This window comes from Stegostoma tigrinum, chromosome 38, assembly GCF_030684315.1.
Source record: "Stegostoma tigrinum isolate sSteTig4 chromosome 38, sSteTig4.hap1, whole genome shotgun sequence".
Classification (NCBI taxonomy): domain Eukaryota; kingdom Metazoa; phylum Chordata; class Chondrichthyes; order Orectolobiformes; family Stegostomatidae; genus Stegostoma; species Stegostoma tigrinum.
The window spans coordinates 15,027,383-15,044,844 of NC_081391.1; the positions used below are offsets into that span (position 1 = coordinate 15,027,383).

The 17,462-nt window shown below is 44.1% G+C and overlaps 1 protein-coding gene across 1 annotated transcript in view; it reads left to right on the top strand.

Annotated features, from left to right (window-relative positions):
* Window positions 1–406: 406 nt before the first annotated feature.
* trpm4a (transient receptor potential cation channel, subfamily M, member 4a) overlaps window positions 407–17,462 on the top strand; it is a 78,733-nt gene continuing 61,677 nt past the window's right edge. The window contains exon 1 of the mRNA XM_048520984.2: window positions 407–726. Within this exon, the coding sequence (XP_048376941.2) occupies window positions 700–726 (27 nt within the window). The 5' untranslated portion in view covers window positions 407–699. The remainder of the gene's footprint in view (window positions 727–17,462) is intronic.

A 17,462-nucleotide genomic window follows, 5' to 3' on the forward strand; every position in this document is an offset into this window, starting at 1 on the left:
ATCCGTGAAGGAAAAAACAGGGTTAATGTTTCGGGTCCGGTGACCCTTCCTCAGAACTGAATGTGCAAACTCAACACAGACAGGTGCCAAAAGATGGAATGGAGCCCAGGTCCCTGGCACTGTGAGGCAGCAGTGATAACCACTGAGCCACCGTGTTGGCCAAAATGCTCAGCAACAATGAAACATGAGGTAGGCATTCACACAAACCACAAAGACAATGGTTGAATTTTCCACTACTTTAAGCAGCTCGGGACACCAGCATAGTTGCTGGGAGAAATCAGATTCAGAAAGGTCGAGTCATACTTCCTGAGGAGTTCTCCTCCAATGAGATTAAGGTTCCGTCTTGACACTGGGTATGATAAATGAGAAATCAAATTCAATTAAATTCACTGTGTAATATTTGTTGCCTTTGCTGCTTCTCATTCTTCAGCCAGTTACCTTCCATCAGTGGCCCTGCCAGCCTCTTATCATATTTCCGCCCTGTTTGCTGAACAGGTCTTGCAGAAATGTACTCACAGTCAGGCAGGTCGAAACACAGCTCAGGTGTGGTTCTGGCTGCCTTCTCTCCATCTCTCAGTCACGCTCGCAAACAGACAGACAAAAACTAATCACTGTTGCCTCTGTCAGTGAGCGACAGTGACCATCCTCTCTTCCAGAAGGCCTCAGACCGAGCGATCATTGAGGAGTCTCCCTGAAACCATGGACAGCACACTGGAGAACGATCAGGTATGGCTAGCATTGAAACAAGAGTCTTTCTGTAAATCATGGAGTTTGCTCCAACTTGCCCAGAAAAGGCTGAGCTTGAAATCAACAGGCAAGAGAAATGCCAAGATTCGAATCTGACAATTACTCTGTTTCCATCGCAGCTCTTTAGAAAAGATCTCTTGATTTATCCTGCTTTTCCCTGAAGGAATTTTCTCTCATGAGAACTTTTGCTGTTGTCAGTGTGGAATGTAGAGTAGATTTTAAACTGCTCCAAGAGTGGAACATCATTTAAATACTCCTCAGAGATAGTAAGAACTGCCAATGCTGAATGAGACAACAAGGTGTGGAGCTGGAGGAACACAACAGGCCAGGCAGCATCAGATGAGCAGGAAAGCTGACATTTCGAGTTGGGACCCTTCTTCAGAAATTAATGCCTTTTAAACACTGCTTCAGACCCTTTCTGAAGAAGGGTCGCAACCTAAAACGTCAGCTTTCCTGCTTCTCTGATGTTGCCTGGCTGGCTGTGTTCCTCCAGCTCTACACCTTGTTATCTTATTTAAATAGTCCCACTGACTTACAAACCCTATCCTTGAGGACTAGTAGCTCCTGTTCTGTATTTAACAGATTAACTATTCAGAGTATATTATCGCTGCGCTCAGTGTTACCATCGTGTTCTTCAGTTTAACATAAATATACCAAACACAACACAAGGCAAACAGTGCTGCTGTGGGTTTATTTGAAGGTAAGAGTAGGTAATTGTAACTAGGAGTTCGTTAGACATGTCTAACCTGGAAGCCTGCTCGTGGATGGGCTGTCATCTGATTGTAGTTCACATCCCGTCTTGCGGTTGGTAGAGATGGATGGCGGTTTGAGACATGTTCCTTTGAAGGTTCGTGCACAGCAGTGCTTGCCGGCAGACTGGGGGTTGGGACAGTGTAGGAATCCCATGCCTGTACCTGTTCCGCGATATGTCCTTTGAGTGATGCAGTGTTGTTGCTGTGGGCTCCACAACTCTATGTGATCTATTCAACTGCAGGAACTATCTCCTCTCTTCTCAGAGTGCCCTTCCAAAATGCAGCCATGAGCCCAGATCTGACCGACTGGGGCATAAACCTGTCCTTTATTATATTCACCTGTGGGGTGTGTATGTCACTGGTCAGGCAGCATTTACTGCCCATCCCTAATTGCCCAGAGAGCAGTTAAGAATCAGCCTCATTGCTGTGGGGCTGGGGTCAAGAGTCTTCGGAAGTGTGTTAGTGAACCAGATGGGCTTTTACAACATTTGTTAGATTCTTAATTGCAGACTTTTTCTGTACTGAATTCAAATTCTACTGTCCGCTGTGTGGGATTTTAACCCAGGTCCCCAGAACATTGCCTGGATCTCGGGATTAAATAGTTTAGTGATAATACCACTAGACCATCACCTCCCCTATAATTGCTGAATGCTTCCAAATGGCATGCTTGCTCATTTCACACAGCAACTTTGGTCAGGGCATTTCCCTGAAACAGATGCATTAAACCAGGGGCAATTTGAAGACCCTTTCTTATACGAGGTGTAAATGGCAGTCGAACCGTTGTCTCTGAGTAGACTGCAGTAAGTTAAGGTCAGCAGGAATGCCAAGGTCAGGAGAAGTTTCTCCTTGTTGTAGATCGAAGCAGGAGGAGAAGCTGTGGGCAATGCCCCTGCCCACCTCCTCGCATGGCCTCAATGGGTTGAATGGCTCAGCCCAGGTCTTTCCTATTGCCATTCACATTCCCCAGTCGCAGCGTGGTGGTGGAGGGAAGCACGCACTTTCCAAAGCAGGAACGTTGTGAGGTCAAGCCCCATGTTGGAGATTTGAGCCTGATCCCCCAACCCTGAGGGAGTGCTGCGTTGCAGGCAGTGTTGTTCCGGATGGATGTGAGACTGAGCCAACCTTTACCCTTGTCAAGTCCTTGTGAAAGATTCCGTGAGGCCTTATTAAAAAAAGGAGAAGCCAGTGCTCTGGACAATCATTGTGGCTGACGCACCCTCAACACCCTTAAAAAGAAGAAGATTACAACAAAAAGGGAGAACGGCTTTTAAACACTGCTTCTCGTGTTGGCATTCTTTCAAACGCAGAGGCCCATGCACGAAGGAGCTTTAGCTTCAACATAAACCTTCCTGTTTGCTTACTGAGTCAACACTTTGGAAGGTCAAAAACCAGTCTGAAAGGCAAATAAGTGATGAATGGATTCACGTACTCACTGAGCCAGGGGTGTGAGCTGATAAGGGAGTGAAAGACTTATGACTAATTCCTAGTGAGAGAAAGTTTCTGTGAAGGACGACCCACAATGAAGGACTCTGGAGATGGCCAGAAAATAGCCATTCCCTAGAGACAAGGTCAAAAAGCTACTGTCACTATAGGACATCATCTAACATTGAGATGTCACAAAATAAAGATGGCAATCACTATAACCTGAGATAATAGGAACTGCAGATGCTGGAGAATCCGAGATAACAAGGTGTAGAGCTGGATGCGCACAGCAGGCCAAGCAGCATCAGGGGAGCAGGAAAGCTGATGTTTCGGGCCTAGACCCTTCATCAGAAATGATGCATTTCTAAAACATTTCTGATGAAGGGTCTAGGCCCAAAACGTCAGCCTTCCTGCTCCTATGATGCTGCTTGGCCTGCTGTGTTCATCCAGCTCTACAACCCACTAACTCCAGTTCAGCAAGGCCATAGGAAAGGAAAAGAAAACAATACACTAGGTTTTATTCCTCGAGGAATAGATTTCAAAAGTCAGGATGTAATTCTAAATGTCTATCCAATGTTGGTTAGAACAAAGTTACGGTATTGTCTGCTGTTCTGGTCACTATATTACAGAAACATAGAAAAGGCCCTTCAAGCCTGCACCACCATTCAATACAGTCATGGCTGGTCATGCAATTTCAGTATCCCATTACCGCGGTCTCTCCATACCCCTTTACCCTGTAAATCATATATGGGTCACATCCAGATCCCTCTTGAATATATTTAATGATCTAGCTTCCTGTGGGAGAGAATTCCACAGGTTCACAACTCTCTGAGTGAGGAAATTCTTCCTCATCTCAATCCTGAATGGCTTATCCCTTATTCTTAGACTCTGACCGTAGAAGCACTGGAGAGGACACAGAGGAGCTTCACACGGATGTTATCTGGAATATGTGGGTTTGCCTGTTGGGACAGGATTGACAGGCTGTGTCCATTAGACCATGACATGTAGTGGAGTAGATCATTCAGTCTGCCACCATTGAAATTAATACTAAGCTGACAATCCTCAATTCCACTTCCCCGTAACCGATGATTCTCCTGAGTGATTAAAAATCTATCTCAGCCTTGAATAGATTTAATGAGCCAACCTTGACAGCCCCCTGAGGTAAAGAATTCACAGATTCACTATGTCTGGAAGAAGAAATTCCTCTTCATCTCTGCTTTATCTGGGTAACTCTTTATTCTGGGAGTATGCCCTCTGGCCCTAGACGTCCCACAAAGGGGAGGGAACCTCTCATCATCTATTCTGTCGAACCCTCTGAAATGTTTCAATAAGCTTGCCTCTCATTCTTCTAAACTACAATGGGTACAGAAAACTCCATAACCAGAAGCAAACCAGTCAACCTTCTTCGGACTGCCTCCATTGCGTTAGAGAAGAGGACCAAAACAATTCACAGTACTCTCGGTGTGGCCCGACTAGCATTGTACAGTTTTAGCAAGGCTTCCTTATTTTTGTATGTCATTCCCTTTTGCCTTGTGATAGAGGCTCATTGGCCTTCCTTATTACCCCTGTGACTTGAATGTGGACTTCTTGTGAATTATGTACCAAATGCAGCAGCTTTCTGAAATTGTTTCCCATTTAAGTAATACTCTGCTCCTCAATTCTGTTTAGCTACATAACCTCACATTTTGCCACATCTGCCAACTTTTTACCTATTCACTTGGGTCTGTAACCCTCTGCAGACACGCTGGTGCCATTCCCACCACATGCCTTCCTACCTGTTTTTGTACCATCCACAGAGTTGGCAATAGTACATTCACTTTCCTTGTCCAAGTCATTAATATATGTATAATGGTGGCCGCAGCACCGACGCAAAGTGTTCGTTCAAGTCTTTTTAACTCACTAATGGGTTGTGGACATCACTGGCTGGATCAGCATTTATTCCCTGTCCCTAGGCACAGTAGTTAGCACTGCTGCCTCACAATACCAGGGACCCAGGTTTGATACCAACCTGGGGTGGCCGACTGTGGGGTTTGCACATTCTCTCCACGTCTGTGTAGGCTCCCTCTGGGTGCTCCAGTTTCCTTCCACAGTACAAAGACATGCAGGTTAGGTGGATTGGCTGTAGGAAATTACCCATAGTGTCCAGAGATGTACAGGCTAGGTGGGTTAGCCGTGGGAAATGCAGGGTTACAGGGATAGAATGGAGGGGGTGGATCTGGGTGATATGTTCTTTGAAGGGGTTGGTCTGGGCTCAATGGGCCAATTGATCTGCTTCCACGCTGTAGTGAATCTATAGTTGCCCCATGGGAAGGTGATGCTGAGCTGCGCTCCTGAATTGCTGAAATTCCTGTCCCAGCCCCATAATGCCCTCAGGGAGGTAATTCCAGATTTTTAATCCAATGACACTGAAGAACTGGGGATATATTTGCAAATCAGGATGGGGAGTGGCTTGGAGGGGAACTTGCAGGAGGTGGTCCCATATATCAGCTGCCCTTGTCCTTCTGGATAGATGTGGTCATAGGTTTGGAAGGTGCTATCTAAGGAGTCTTGGCGAATTACTGTAGTGCAGCTTGAAGAAGGTACAGACTGCTGCTACTGAGTGTCAGCAGTGGAGAGTGTGGGTGTAGTGCCAATCAAGTGAGTCGCTTTCTCCTCAATGGTGTCAAGCTTATTGAGTGTTGTTGGAGCCGCACTCATTCAGGCAAGTGGGCAGTAGTCCATCATACTCCTGACTTGTGCCTTGTAGATGGTGGACACAATATCTGGAGTCAGGAAGTGAGTTACTGGCTGCATTGGTTCTAGTCTCTGACCTGCTCTTGTAGCCATTGTATTTATATGGTGAGTTCATTTGAATTTCTGGTCAATGATAATCCCCAGGATGTTGATAGTGGAGGATTCAGTAATGGTAATGCCATTGAATGTCAAAGAAGATGGTTGGGTTCCCTCATGTTCATTAACTGGTACTTGTAGAGCACAAGTATTTCTTGTTATTTATCAGCCCAAGCCTCTCAGGCTTTGGGGAGTCAGGAGGCGAGGCACTTGCTGCAGATTCCTTGCCTACAACCTACTCTTGTAGCTAGAGCATTTCTAGGGTGAGTCCAACTCAGTCTCTGGACTCCTTTGCCATTTCCTGTTTCCTTATCATATTGCCCCACCTCATTCTCTTAGGGGCTAAATTCACTGTAATCTCTCTCTCCCTTTTCATATATGTGACAAAGTTTTTACAATCCTTTCTAAATTATGTGTTAATTTATGCTCAAGGTTTATGTTCTTTTTGTTTTGGTCACCTTTGTCGGTTTTTAAAACTTTCCCAATCCTTTGGTGTACTATTAATCTTTTCCACATTGAGTATTTTTACTTTAACATTATTTTTAACTTCCTTGGTTAGCCATGGTTGGTTTATGTCCTTCCTAGGATCCTCTTTCTCACCGGGATATATCTCAATTGTGAATCAAGAACTATTTTCTTAAACACTTTCATTGTTCATCAATCATCTTTTCTGCTAAACTCCTTTCCCAGTCCACTCCTGCCAACTTTGCCCATATTGTTTTGTAATTACCCTTAGTTAAGCTTAGCATAGTTGTTTCCGAGCCAAATTTCTCACACTCAAACTGAATACTAAATTCTCAAATCGTCTCTGTTTTCTGGGGGATCGTTAACTTTATTTACCCAACTAGTCTCATTATACATGATCGGATTCAAAATAGCCTCATCCCTGGATACAGAACATATTGTTTTCAGAAACTGTCCTGAATATCATCTTTGAATTCTTGTGGCTACCTCTATCAATTTGATATTCTCACACTTGTTCACACAAACTTTCAAAAACCTCATAATTGTTGGACAATGTTTCAGAAATAGTAGGAGCTGCAGATGATGGAGAATCAGACAAAGAAGGGTCTAGGCCCGAAACGTCAGCTTTCCTGCTCCTCTGATGCTGCTTGGCCTGCTGTGTTCATCCAGCTCTACACCTTGTTATCATTGTTGGACAATTGAGGGTTTGGGACTCCTTAAGTGTGGCCCTCTGAGTCCCCATATCTGCCTCACTTGTTGTCACGCTCCCTGTCCCTAAGTACAGACCAAATTTTAATTACTCCTCCTAGAGCAACATACACAGGTAACTTTCCCTAACCCTGATATGCCTTTCAAGTACGAAGACCAGGGATACTGGAGGAAATAAATCATAAATTAAGTGAAATGATAATGTCTGTATGTCAGACTCCAACTTTTCAATTTGCTTCTGAGCTGAAAACACTTATTACAGATATGTTCGGCCAGGATCGCATTGGTGTCCAGCAACTCCCACACACTGCAGCAGCAATATGTCACCCTTTTCACATCACTGTTGCATTTAACCCAACTGATGAATTACTTAGTCTAATATCCCTGCTCTTTATACTTGAAGAATCCCTCATTCATCACATTATATTGTAATTAACTTTTTAAAACTTTATCATAATTAACTACCATTACAAGTATCCACTATTAATCTTATATTTAACAAGTTACCCTTAAGAAAAACAGAGAAAAATAGACTAGAGACCCAAACACAAGTTAAAGATCTTACTTTTGTTTTAAAGGCTAGAAATACTCACCTATCAGCTGCTTTCTTTAACTCGCATCATGTTGCAGCCACTCTGTCGACAGTGTCTTTCATAGTTTCTCCCTGGGTTACAATAACACAAACTCCCAGGGATTCCTTGCTAGATAATAGCCCTGACTCCACATGGCTTCAGTCTTTTCTCTAAAGAAAGGATGGCTGAGGGGTGACCTAGTAGAGAGTTTTAAAAATGATTAAATATTTTGATTGCGTTGGTAGAAATTCAATGAAGAATTCAGATGAAAAGTCTTTGCCCAGAGAGGAGTAAGAATGAGGAGCCTACTGTCACAAGGGAACCATAGAATCCATACAGTGTGGAAACAGGCCATTTGGCCCAACAAGTCAACATCAATCCTTAGAATATCCCATCCAGACACATCCCCGCTAATCTACATGTCCCTGCACACTATGGACAATTTAGCATGGCCAATCCACCTAGCCTGCATATCTGTGGGAGGAAGCCCACACAGACACAGGCAGAATGTGCAAACTCCACATAAACAGTTGCCCAAAGGAGGAATTGAACCTGGGTTCATGGTGCTGTGAGGCAGCGGTGGTAGCCACCGTGGTTGAAGTGAACAGTATAACTGCATTTAAGAGGAAACTAGACAAATGTCAGCGAGATAACAAATTGTTATCTCGGATTCTACAGCATCCGCAGTTCCCATTATTTCAAATGTCAGAGCAAAATCAGAAGGGAAGATTATATTGTATTTAGATGGAAAAAGGTGGAGGAGGATTGGGTAGGTCATGCTAGCGTGCTCTGATTAGACCAAATGGCCGGTTTCTGTGTCATATATCATTTATGGATTGAACATAAACTTTGAAGCGGAACATCGTAAATTATATTCAGCACCAACTAAGTCAGGATAAGATTGCTAAAGGCAGTTGGACTATTTTCCTGGGGGGGGGGGTGTGTTCATTGCATGACCAATTGCTCCTAATCATACCTCTCTTGCAGTCTCACCATTGGTCAGCTCAAACATCAATCATCGGTGATGATCCAGCTTCCAATACCCATTGGAAAGCTGAACAGATTGTGTTATTCAGTTGGATGAACTTTGATTGTTGGTCAATGTCCAACCTTTTCACATCCAATGAATAAAGGAGCTTAAAGAAGTGGAAAGCTTTTTAAGAGTCATTATGATTTCTCTCCCAGAGTTTTGTTCTTCCCAGGACATCAATTCCTTGATGTTCCAGGACAATACATTCAAAACCTAAATCAGATAGCAGCCACAGAATGGCTGAGAAATGGAACAGGTATCAGTCTGGGGCAGTAGGCAGTGACCTTCTGTCACTGGAATTTTTCAGCTGATAGTGGGAGAGAATATTATTCTGGATTAAGCTATATTTAATGTACCTGAAATGTAAAATATTTTGCCTTAACAGATTTCGCCATGACAGCCGAGTTCAAACACAATGAAACAAAGGAAATACTGCACAAGGTTATCTAGGAACTAAGAAAGCTGCTCTCCCATAGACAGTGCCAGTGATAAGTCATTGGGTATAATTCTTTTGTTGGGATGTGGGTATTGCTGGCAAAGCTAGCATGTGTTGCCCATCCCTAATTGCTCTTGAAGTGAATACCTCAGCATTTCAGTGGGTAGTTAAGAACGAAAATAAATTTGCTGGAAAAGCTCAGCAGGTCCAGTATTTAAGAATCAGGCTCATTGCTGTGGGTCTGGAGTCACATGTGGACCAGACTGGGTGAGGGTGGCAGATTGCCTTCCCTTAAGGATGTTAGCAAAGCTGATGGGTGACAGTTTCATGGTCACCATCACTGAAAATAGCTTTATTTTGCATATTTATTAATTGAATCAAATTTCACCAGCGTCTTACACTTGCTAAAAGCTATAGACGTTTATCTGCAAGGACCCGTCCCCATAAGAGAAAATAACATGTTCAGGAAACATGTCAGTTTTGAATCAAGCAAAAGCCTGGGCAACAAAGCTCCCTGATGTGCTCGCCTCAGGAAACCTTTGACCAATCAGAATTGAGTTGACCATCCAGCCAATCAGCAGCCTTTTTCCCGTGATGCCTGAATTACTGATCCCTTTGAAATTTGGCATTCTTGTGCTAAAGAGTGAAAGATGAAAGGTTGTAACTGTATGTCTCTTTCTTTCAATAATACTCTGGAACTACAATGTGTAACCGAGAAAGTTACTGTTTATTCAGCAAGGTGAGCATTCTCTCTGTAACTGCACAAGATATAAAATTATTCAGCAGAGCCAGGTTTCCCTGTGAAACTTGCATTCAGCAGGGTTTAGGATTCTTTGTGTAACTGGATGAGGTTTCCACTTTAAGCTGACAGAATTTGTTCTTGTACAGAATGGTAAGAGTTACTCACTGTGTACATATTTTCAGAGTTCCCTGTTGATTCAACGAGGCAGATAAGGGCACCACACCCTATGAGTTGCCCATATACATGATCAGTGGGTGGACTATACTGAACTGCACAGACACAGGTAGTTGCCTCCTGCAGTGAAACAGTACAGATTCCCTGTTTGGTTGGCTGTTTTGGTGTTAAAGCATTGGTGATGACAATTTGTGTTTTTACATATTGAGCCCCACCTTGCTTTAAATGAATCAAAAACTTTGACCAAGTTGGGCAACTTCTGGGACGGTCAAAGCAAACTAAGTTTCAGACCATATGTGCCGCATTCCCAGTAACACTGGCAATAGATTTCCTCCATAACTCTGTTAGGTGTTTGAACAAGTTTCCCAAAAGTATGTAGGCTGCATTGTACCATATTGCAATCATTAATCAGCTCAAGAAGATAAAGGCATTTGGAGATGGTGATGAGGGCTGCAGTGAAAGGAGCAGCTGAATCTAATGCCTGGGAGTTTATAGTCAGCAAACTCGGGGGTGAGCTGGAGACAATTCACTTTTTTTGATTTGAATTGTAGATCGAGAGAGTAATCCCCTGATTCTCAGGGGATTTCTATCTGAGGACGCAACTCAGCTAAGCTACTTGTACAATTTGTGAATTTTGCACCAGTTTTTATCAAAGAACATTTGGTCCATTGCAGCTATGTTTGCTCTCTGGCAGAGTTTTGTACCTGAGCCCAATTTCCTGGTCCTTGCTTCGTATAGAAACGTAGAAAATAAGTATGGAGTAGGCCATTCGGCCCTTTGTGCCTATATCACCATTCAATATGATCATGAGTGATCATACAATCTCAGTATCCCATTCCCACTTTCTCTCCATACCCCTCGATCCCTTTAGCAACAAAGGCTATGCCCAGCTCCCTCTTAAATATATCCAACAAACTCGTCCCAAAAGCTTTCTGTGGGAGAGAATTCCACAGGTTCACAACTCTCTGAAGATTCTTCCTCATCTCAATCCTGAATGACCTACCCCTTATTCTTAGAGGGTGACCCCTAGTTCTGGATATCCCCAACATCAGGAACATTCTACCTATATCTAACCTGTCCAGTCCCATCAGGATTTTATATGTTTCTATGAGATCCCCACCACATTCTTGTAACTTCCAGTGAGCATGAGCCCAGTTGATCCAATCTGTTCTCATGTATCAGTCCTGCCATCCCGGGAATCAATCTGGTGAACCTTCGCTGGACTCCCTCAATAGCAAGAGTGTCTTTCCTCAGAGTTGAAGGCCAAAACTGAACACAATATTCAAGGTGTGGACTCAACAAGGCCCTGTATAACTTCAGCTAGACATTCTTACTCCTAAACTCAAATTCTCTCACTATGAAGGCCTGCATGCCTTTCCATTCACATTTATTTAACTTTCCAGTGTATTTGTCCATTTTTTTCTTTTGAAAGATACTACAAAATCTGTGCATAGTTCTGATCTCCAGAAATAGAAGCACTGATCAAGGCTCATGAACAATTTTCAAGAATAATAGTCCAACTGAGAGGTTACCAAATGTCAGAGGCCATAGTTTATGGCTGAGCTTGAGTTCTTTAAAATGACAAAATATTCCAATTGGTGGATTTAGAGAGAATGTTTCAACCACGAGTCCAAAACAAGGGCTCATGAATATAAGATTGTCACACTAGTGAAAAATGCAGAATTAATATCATTACTAAGAAGTTGTTTGAATGTGCAAGTTGCTACCATGGGGAGTAAAGAAATATTTAGGCGAAGCCAAGTTCATGCAATTCCATAGCGTAACTCTTCAAAATCTGAGTGCTTTATCACAGGGCTTGCCAATTAACTTGGCACCCATACCCTCACATACAAGAAAGGACAGATACCAAAGGGCAGAAAAGTTGGGAGATTCATGACCTGTGCCAAGCAGAGGATAAAGTTACAGGGTTTAATTCATAATGTGAGGAGCAATGACTTATTGAGTACTGGTGATTGATTAATTTGCAGAATATATCTCCCAAATAAGATGCTGTCATAAATACAATGAGCAAATGTAACCATGCATCGCTCCCTTCCTTAAAGATTGAGTATGACTGCGTCGTTGGCTTGTGCATGGACCATTCAAGTGGTTGATGAACGCATTAGCGTCAGTAGGTACAAAGAAGAGTGAACGAAGGAGCTTCTTTGCATAAAGAATGAATGAATACAATTGTCCATCATTCCCTGTTACAAGGAGTTCAGAGAAGATTCACTTGACCTATTCCTGGGATGAAGACCTTGTCTGCTGAAGAAAGGTCGAACAGGGTGAATATCTCAGCTGAACTTAGGGAAGACACATTAGAGACAGCTGATCCAGCAAGGCTATATAGGTAGTGCTCAGGAATAGGAAGGTACAATCAGTTTGAACTGCACTACAGGCCTCCCAATAGCCAGCAGGAGATAGAGAAACCGAAGTGTGGGCAGGTTATGGAAAAATAAAGAAACAGTAGGGTTTTGTGCTGGGTGACTTTAACTTTCCCTATATCGCCTGGGACTCGCTTAGTGCTAAGGGATTGGATTGGGGGAGGGGGAGGGGGATGCGGGGTGGGGAGGTGGGGAGGTGGTGGGGGGAATGGGGGGGAGCTTTGTTTGGTGTTTCCCGGACAGTTTTTTTGAAACAATATGTTAACGGTCCAACTAGGGAGAACGCCATATAAGACCTGGCATTGGGGAGTTGGCAATAGTGGCCATAATTCTGTAAGTTTTAAGTTGTTTATAGATGAGGATAAGAGCAGTCCTCGGGTGAAAGTGGTAAAACTGGGGAAGGCTAACTACCACAATACTAGGCAGGAACTGGGAAATGTGATCAGAGACAACGGGAACTGCAGATGCTGGAGGATCCAAGATAATGAAATGTGAGGCTGGATGAACACAGCAGGCCAAGCAGCATCTCAGGAGCACAAAAGCTGACGTTTCGGGCCTAGACCCTTCATCAGAAAAAGACTAATGAACCAGGTGATAATGGGAACTGCAGATGCTGGAGAATCCAAGACAACAAAATGTGAGGCTGGATGAACACAGCAGGCCCAGCAGCATCTCAGGAGCACAAAAGCTGACGTTTCGGGCCTAGACCCTTCATCAGAGACGTGCACAGAACAGCTGCTATCCACATTGAGTCCACCTAATTTAAGTATTGTTGTTTCAATTGAAGTCACATAAACGCATCTGAAGTGTAACTACAAGCATGAGGGCTCTTGTGGTGCATTAGTGCTATTCCTACCTCTGAGCCAGAAACCCTGGTTCTTGAGCCATTTGCTCCAGAGGTGATAGTGATAATGGGAACTGCAGATGCTGGAGAATCCAAGATAACAAAGTGTGAAGCTGGATGAACACAGCAGGCCAAGCAGCATCTCAGGAGCACAAAAGCTGACGTTCCGGGCCTAGACCCTTCATCAGAAAAGGGGGTTGGGGAGAGGGTTCTGAAATAAATAGGGACAGAGGGAGAGGTGGACCAAAGATGGATAGAGGAGAAGATAGGTGGAGATGAGACTATAGGTGGGAGGTAGGGAGGGGATAAGGTCAGTCCGGGGAGGACGGACAGGTCAAGGGGGTGGGATGAGGTCAGTAGGTAGGAAATAGAGGTGCGGCTTGAGGTGGGAGGAAGGGATGGGTGAGAGGAAGAACAGCTTAGGGAGGCGGGGACGAGCAGGGCTGGTTTTGGGATGCAGTTGGGGAAGGGGAGATTTAGAAGCTTCACATTCAGCTTCACACTTTGTTAACTGGGAAATGTAGACTGGAGACAACTGTTTGAGGATAAATCCAAGTCTGGCATGTGGGAATCTTTGAAAGGCCATGTGAATAGAGTTCAGCATGTTCCTGTGAAAATGAAGGATAAGGATGGCAAGGTTCGGGAACCTTGAGTGACAAGAGAAATTGAGAAAAAGGAGGCATACTTAAGGTTTAGGAAACTGAAGACACAAGGAGCCCTTAAAGAATATAAAGATAGCAAGAAAGAAATTAAATGAAGAATTAGAAGGGCTAAAAGGGCTAATGAAATGCCTCTGGCTGAAAGGATTAATGAAAATCCCGAAGCATGTTATACATACATAAGGAGCAAGAGCTAGGAAGAGTATGTCCACCCAAGGACAAAGGAGGGAATTTAAGTTTGGAGCTGGAAGAAATGGGTGAGGACTTTAACAAATACTTTTGCATCAATATTCACAAAGGAGAAGGTTATGGTGGGTGGTGAGTCGCGGAAGGGCTGTGTTGATAACCTAGGGCATATCAATTTCAAAAAGGAGGAGGTGTTGGGTTTTTTTAAAAAGGATTAAGGTGGCCAAGTCCCCAGGACCTGATAGGATCTGTCCCAGAATACTGCTGGAGGTGAGGGACAAAAATTGCTGAGCTCATGTACAAAACTTTTGTATCAGTGATAATGGGAACTGCAGATGCTGGAGAATCCAAGATAATAAAATGTGAGGCTGGATGAACACAGCAGGCCCAGCAGCATCTCAGGAGCACAAAAGCTTTTGTGCTCCTGAGATGCTGCTGGGCCTGCTGTGTTCATCCAGCCTCACATTTTGTTATCTTACAAAACTTTTGTGTTCTCTTTACTCACAGGAGAGGTCTCAAAGGACTGGAGAACAGTCAATGTTGTTCGTTTGTTTAAGAAGGGCAACAGGGATAATCCAGGAAATTATAGGCTGGCCAACCTTATATCAATCAATGGGAAATTATTGGATAAGATTCTGATGGATAAGATTTACTCACATTTGGAAAAATATGGACTTATTGGCAACTGTAGCATTTGTGAGGGAAGATTGTGTCTCTCAAACTTGATTTTGTTTTCTGGGGAAGTGAGCAAAGATAGCAGTTGCCTGCATGCACTTTAGCCAGGCCTTTGGCAAGATCCCTCATGCCAGGTTGATACAAAAAGTGAAGTCACAGGGAATCCGTGGTGAGCTGGTAAGTTGAATACAGAACTGGCTTAGTCATTGAAGGCAGAGAGTAACAGTGGAAGGGTATCTGAGTGGAGATCTCTGTCCAATGGTGTTCCTCAGGGAGCAGTGCTGGGATCCCTGCTGTTTGTCATAGACATTAATGGCTTGGAGGAGAATGCAAGTGCTCTGATTGGGGGGGTGGGGGTGGGGGTGGTGGAGGGAGCTACGGATAGTGGGGAGGATTGCCAGAGGATACAGCAGGATATAGACAGGCTGGAGACATGGGTAGAGAAATGGCAGATGGAGTTTAATCCTGACAAATGAGAGGTGATGCCGTTTGGAAGATCTAATGCTGGACAGAAGTGTACAGTAAATGGCAGAACACTCAGTAGCGTCAACATAGAGAGGGATCTGGGTGTACAGGTCCGTAGTTCCGTGAAAGTGGCAACACAAGTGGATAAGATGGTCAAGAAAACATATAGCATGCTTGCTTTCATCAGTGAGGGTGGAGAGTACAAACATTGGCAAGTTGTGTTGCAACTTATAAAACTTTAGTTCGGCCACATTTGGAATATTGTGTGCCATTCTGGTTGCCGCATTACCAGAAGAATGGGGAAAATTTGGAGAGGAGCACAGAAACGGTTTGCCAAGATGTTGGTTGCCTGGTTTGGTGGGTATTAGCTATGAGGAGGGATGTGGACACACTTGGTTTGTTTTCACTGGTACATTGAAGAATAATGGGTGACCTAATAGAAGTTTACAAAACTATGAAAAGCACGGATAGTCTGAGTCTTTTTCCAGGGTTGAAATGTCGATTATTCTGGGACATGGGTTTAAGGTGAGAGGGGTAAGTTGAAAGGAGGTGTGAAAGACTGGTTTTTTACACAGAGGGTGGCAAGCACCTGGAATGGACTGCCAGAGGTGGTTGCAATAGTAATGTTTAAGAGGCATCTTAACAGAAATGTGAATAGGCAGGGAAAGGGGGATATGGAGAGGATAGAGGCAAAATGTTTCTATTTTAGAAAAGTTTCATGTGTTGGTGCAGTCTTGGTGGGCCAAGGGGCTTGTTCCTGTGCTGTACTGTTCCTTGTTCTTTGTAGATTGTAGCTTTACCCCGTTGTAGATTACAAGAATGAGAGATGATCTCACTGAAAGATAGGAAATCCTGAGTGTAGTTGATTGCATGCTTACCATGGAGCTATTTCCTCTTGTGTGGGTAACTAGAATTTGGGACTGTGTTAAATGAGGTCTTCCTTTGAAGACAGAGAAATTTATCCCCCCTTTGAGTTTTGTTATCCTAGGGACCTCTGATCCCCAAGCAACAGTGAAGGCCAAGTCATTTAATTTTTTCAAGGTTAAGTTTTAGTTGAAAAGGAAGCCAAGGATTCTCAAGGGCAGACAGGAAAGTGGCGTTGACACCATAAGCAGACCAGCCATGATTTTATGGAATGATAGGCCAGACTAGAAGGGCCAAATGGCGGAGTCCTTCTCCTAATTCCTATGAGTGAATAAGATTTTGCATCAATGCCTCTCGTATTGACTTTATGAGGAAGGCAACAATGCAGCAGTAGTGTTTATGATCTCATTATCCTAGGATCTATTCCCATCAAGCTCGGACCCATTAAAAAGAACAATGCTATAAACCAGGCCTCACTGTGGAGCACTAAAGCCATCTGCACAGGGGAGCGCACGCACACGTGCACACACACACCATCTGGACAGCACAGTGGTTAGCACTGCAGCCTCACAGTGCCAGGGACCTAGGTTTCATATAATTCCTACAGTGTGGAAATAGGCCATTTGGCCCAACGAGTCCACACTGACCCGCTGAAGAGCATCCCACCCAGACCCAACCACTTTTTCTTTCCTTGTAAGGCTACATTTCCTGTTGCTAACACACCGAACCTGCACATCCCTGGACACTATGGGGCAATTTAGAATAACCAATCCACCCTAACCTGCACATCTTAGGGCTGTGGCAGGAAGCCAGAGCACCTGGAGGGAACCCATGCAGACACATGGAGAACGTGCTAACTCCAAACAAACAGTCGCCCGACGGTAGAATCAAACTCAGGTCCCTGGTGCTCTGAGGCAGCAGTGCTAACCATTGATCCACTGTGCTGCCCATTTGATTCCAGCCATGGGTGGCTGTCAGTCTGAGTGGAGTTTGCATGTTCTCCCTGGGTCTGTGTGGGTTTGCTCCGGTTTCCTTCCACGGTCCAGGGATTTGCAGACTAGGCAGGTTAGCCATGGGAAATGTGGGGTCATGTGGGTAGAGTAGCAGTCTGGATCTGGGTGGGATGCTCTTCTGAGAATCAGTATGGACTTGATGGGCCAAACAGCCTCCATCCACGTTGTAGGAACTCTGATTGTAGAACAGTGCTTCCCAAACCATGAGAGGAGATTTTGTGATCATAAACTTTGGCACAACAACTGAGGCTCAGATTGAATGTTAAGAATTGTGACACCTCCTTTAATTCCTGACTTTCTTTTCTCATGATGGGGTTGGCTTTTGAGGCCTGAGTCTTTTTCCCCCTTTAGCAGATAAAAACCTAGTGAAAACGTTGGGTGCATTTGATGCTGTAAAAATAATCTGCAGTTAAGACATTTTCCACCTCACTTCCTATTCCCCATCCTATCTCACAAACCTTCCTTCCCCAGTTTCTCTCACCTCCCTTCAAACAC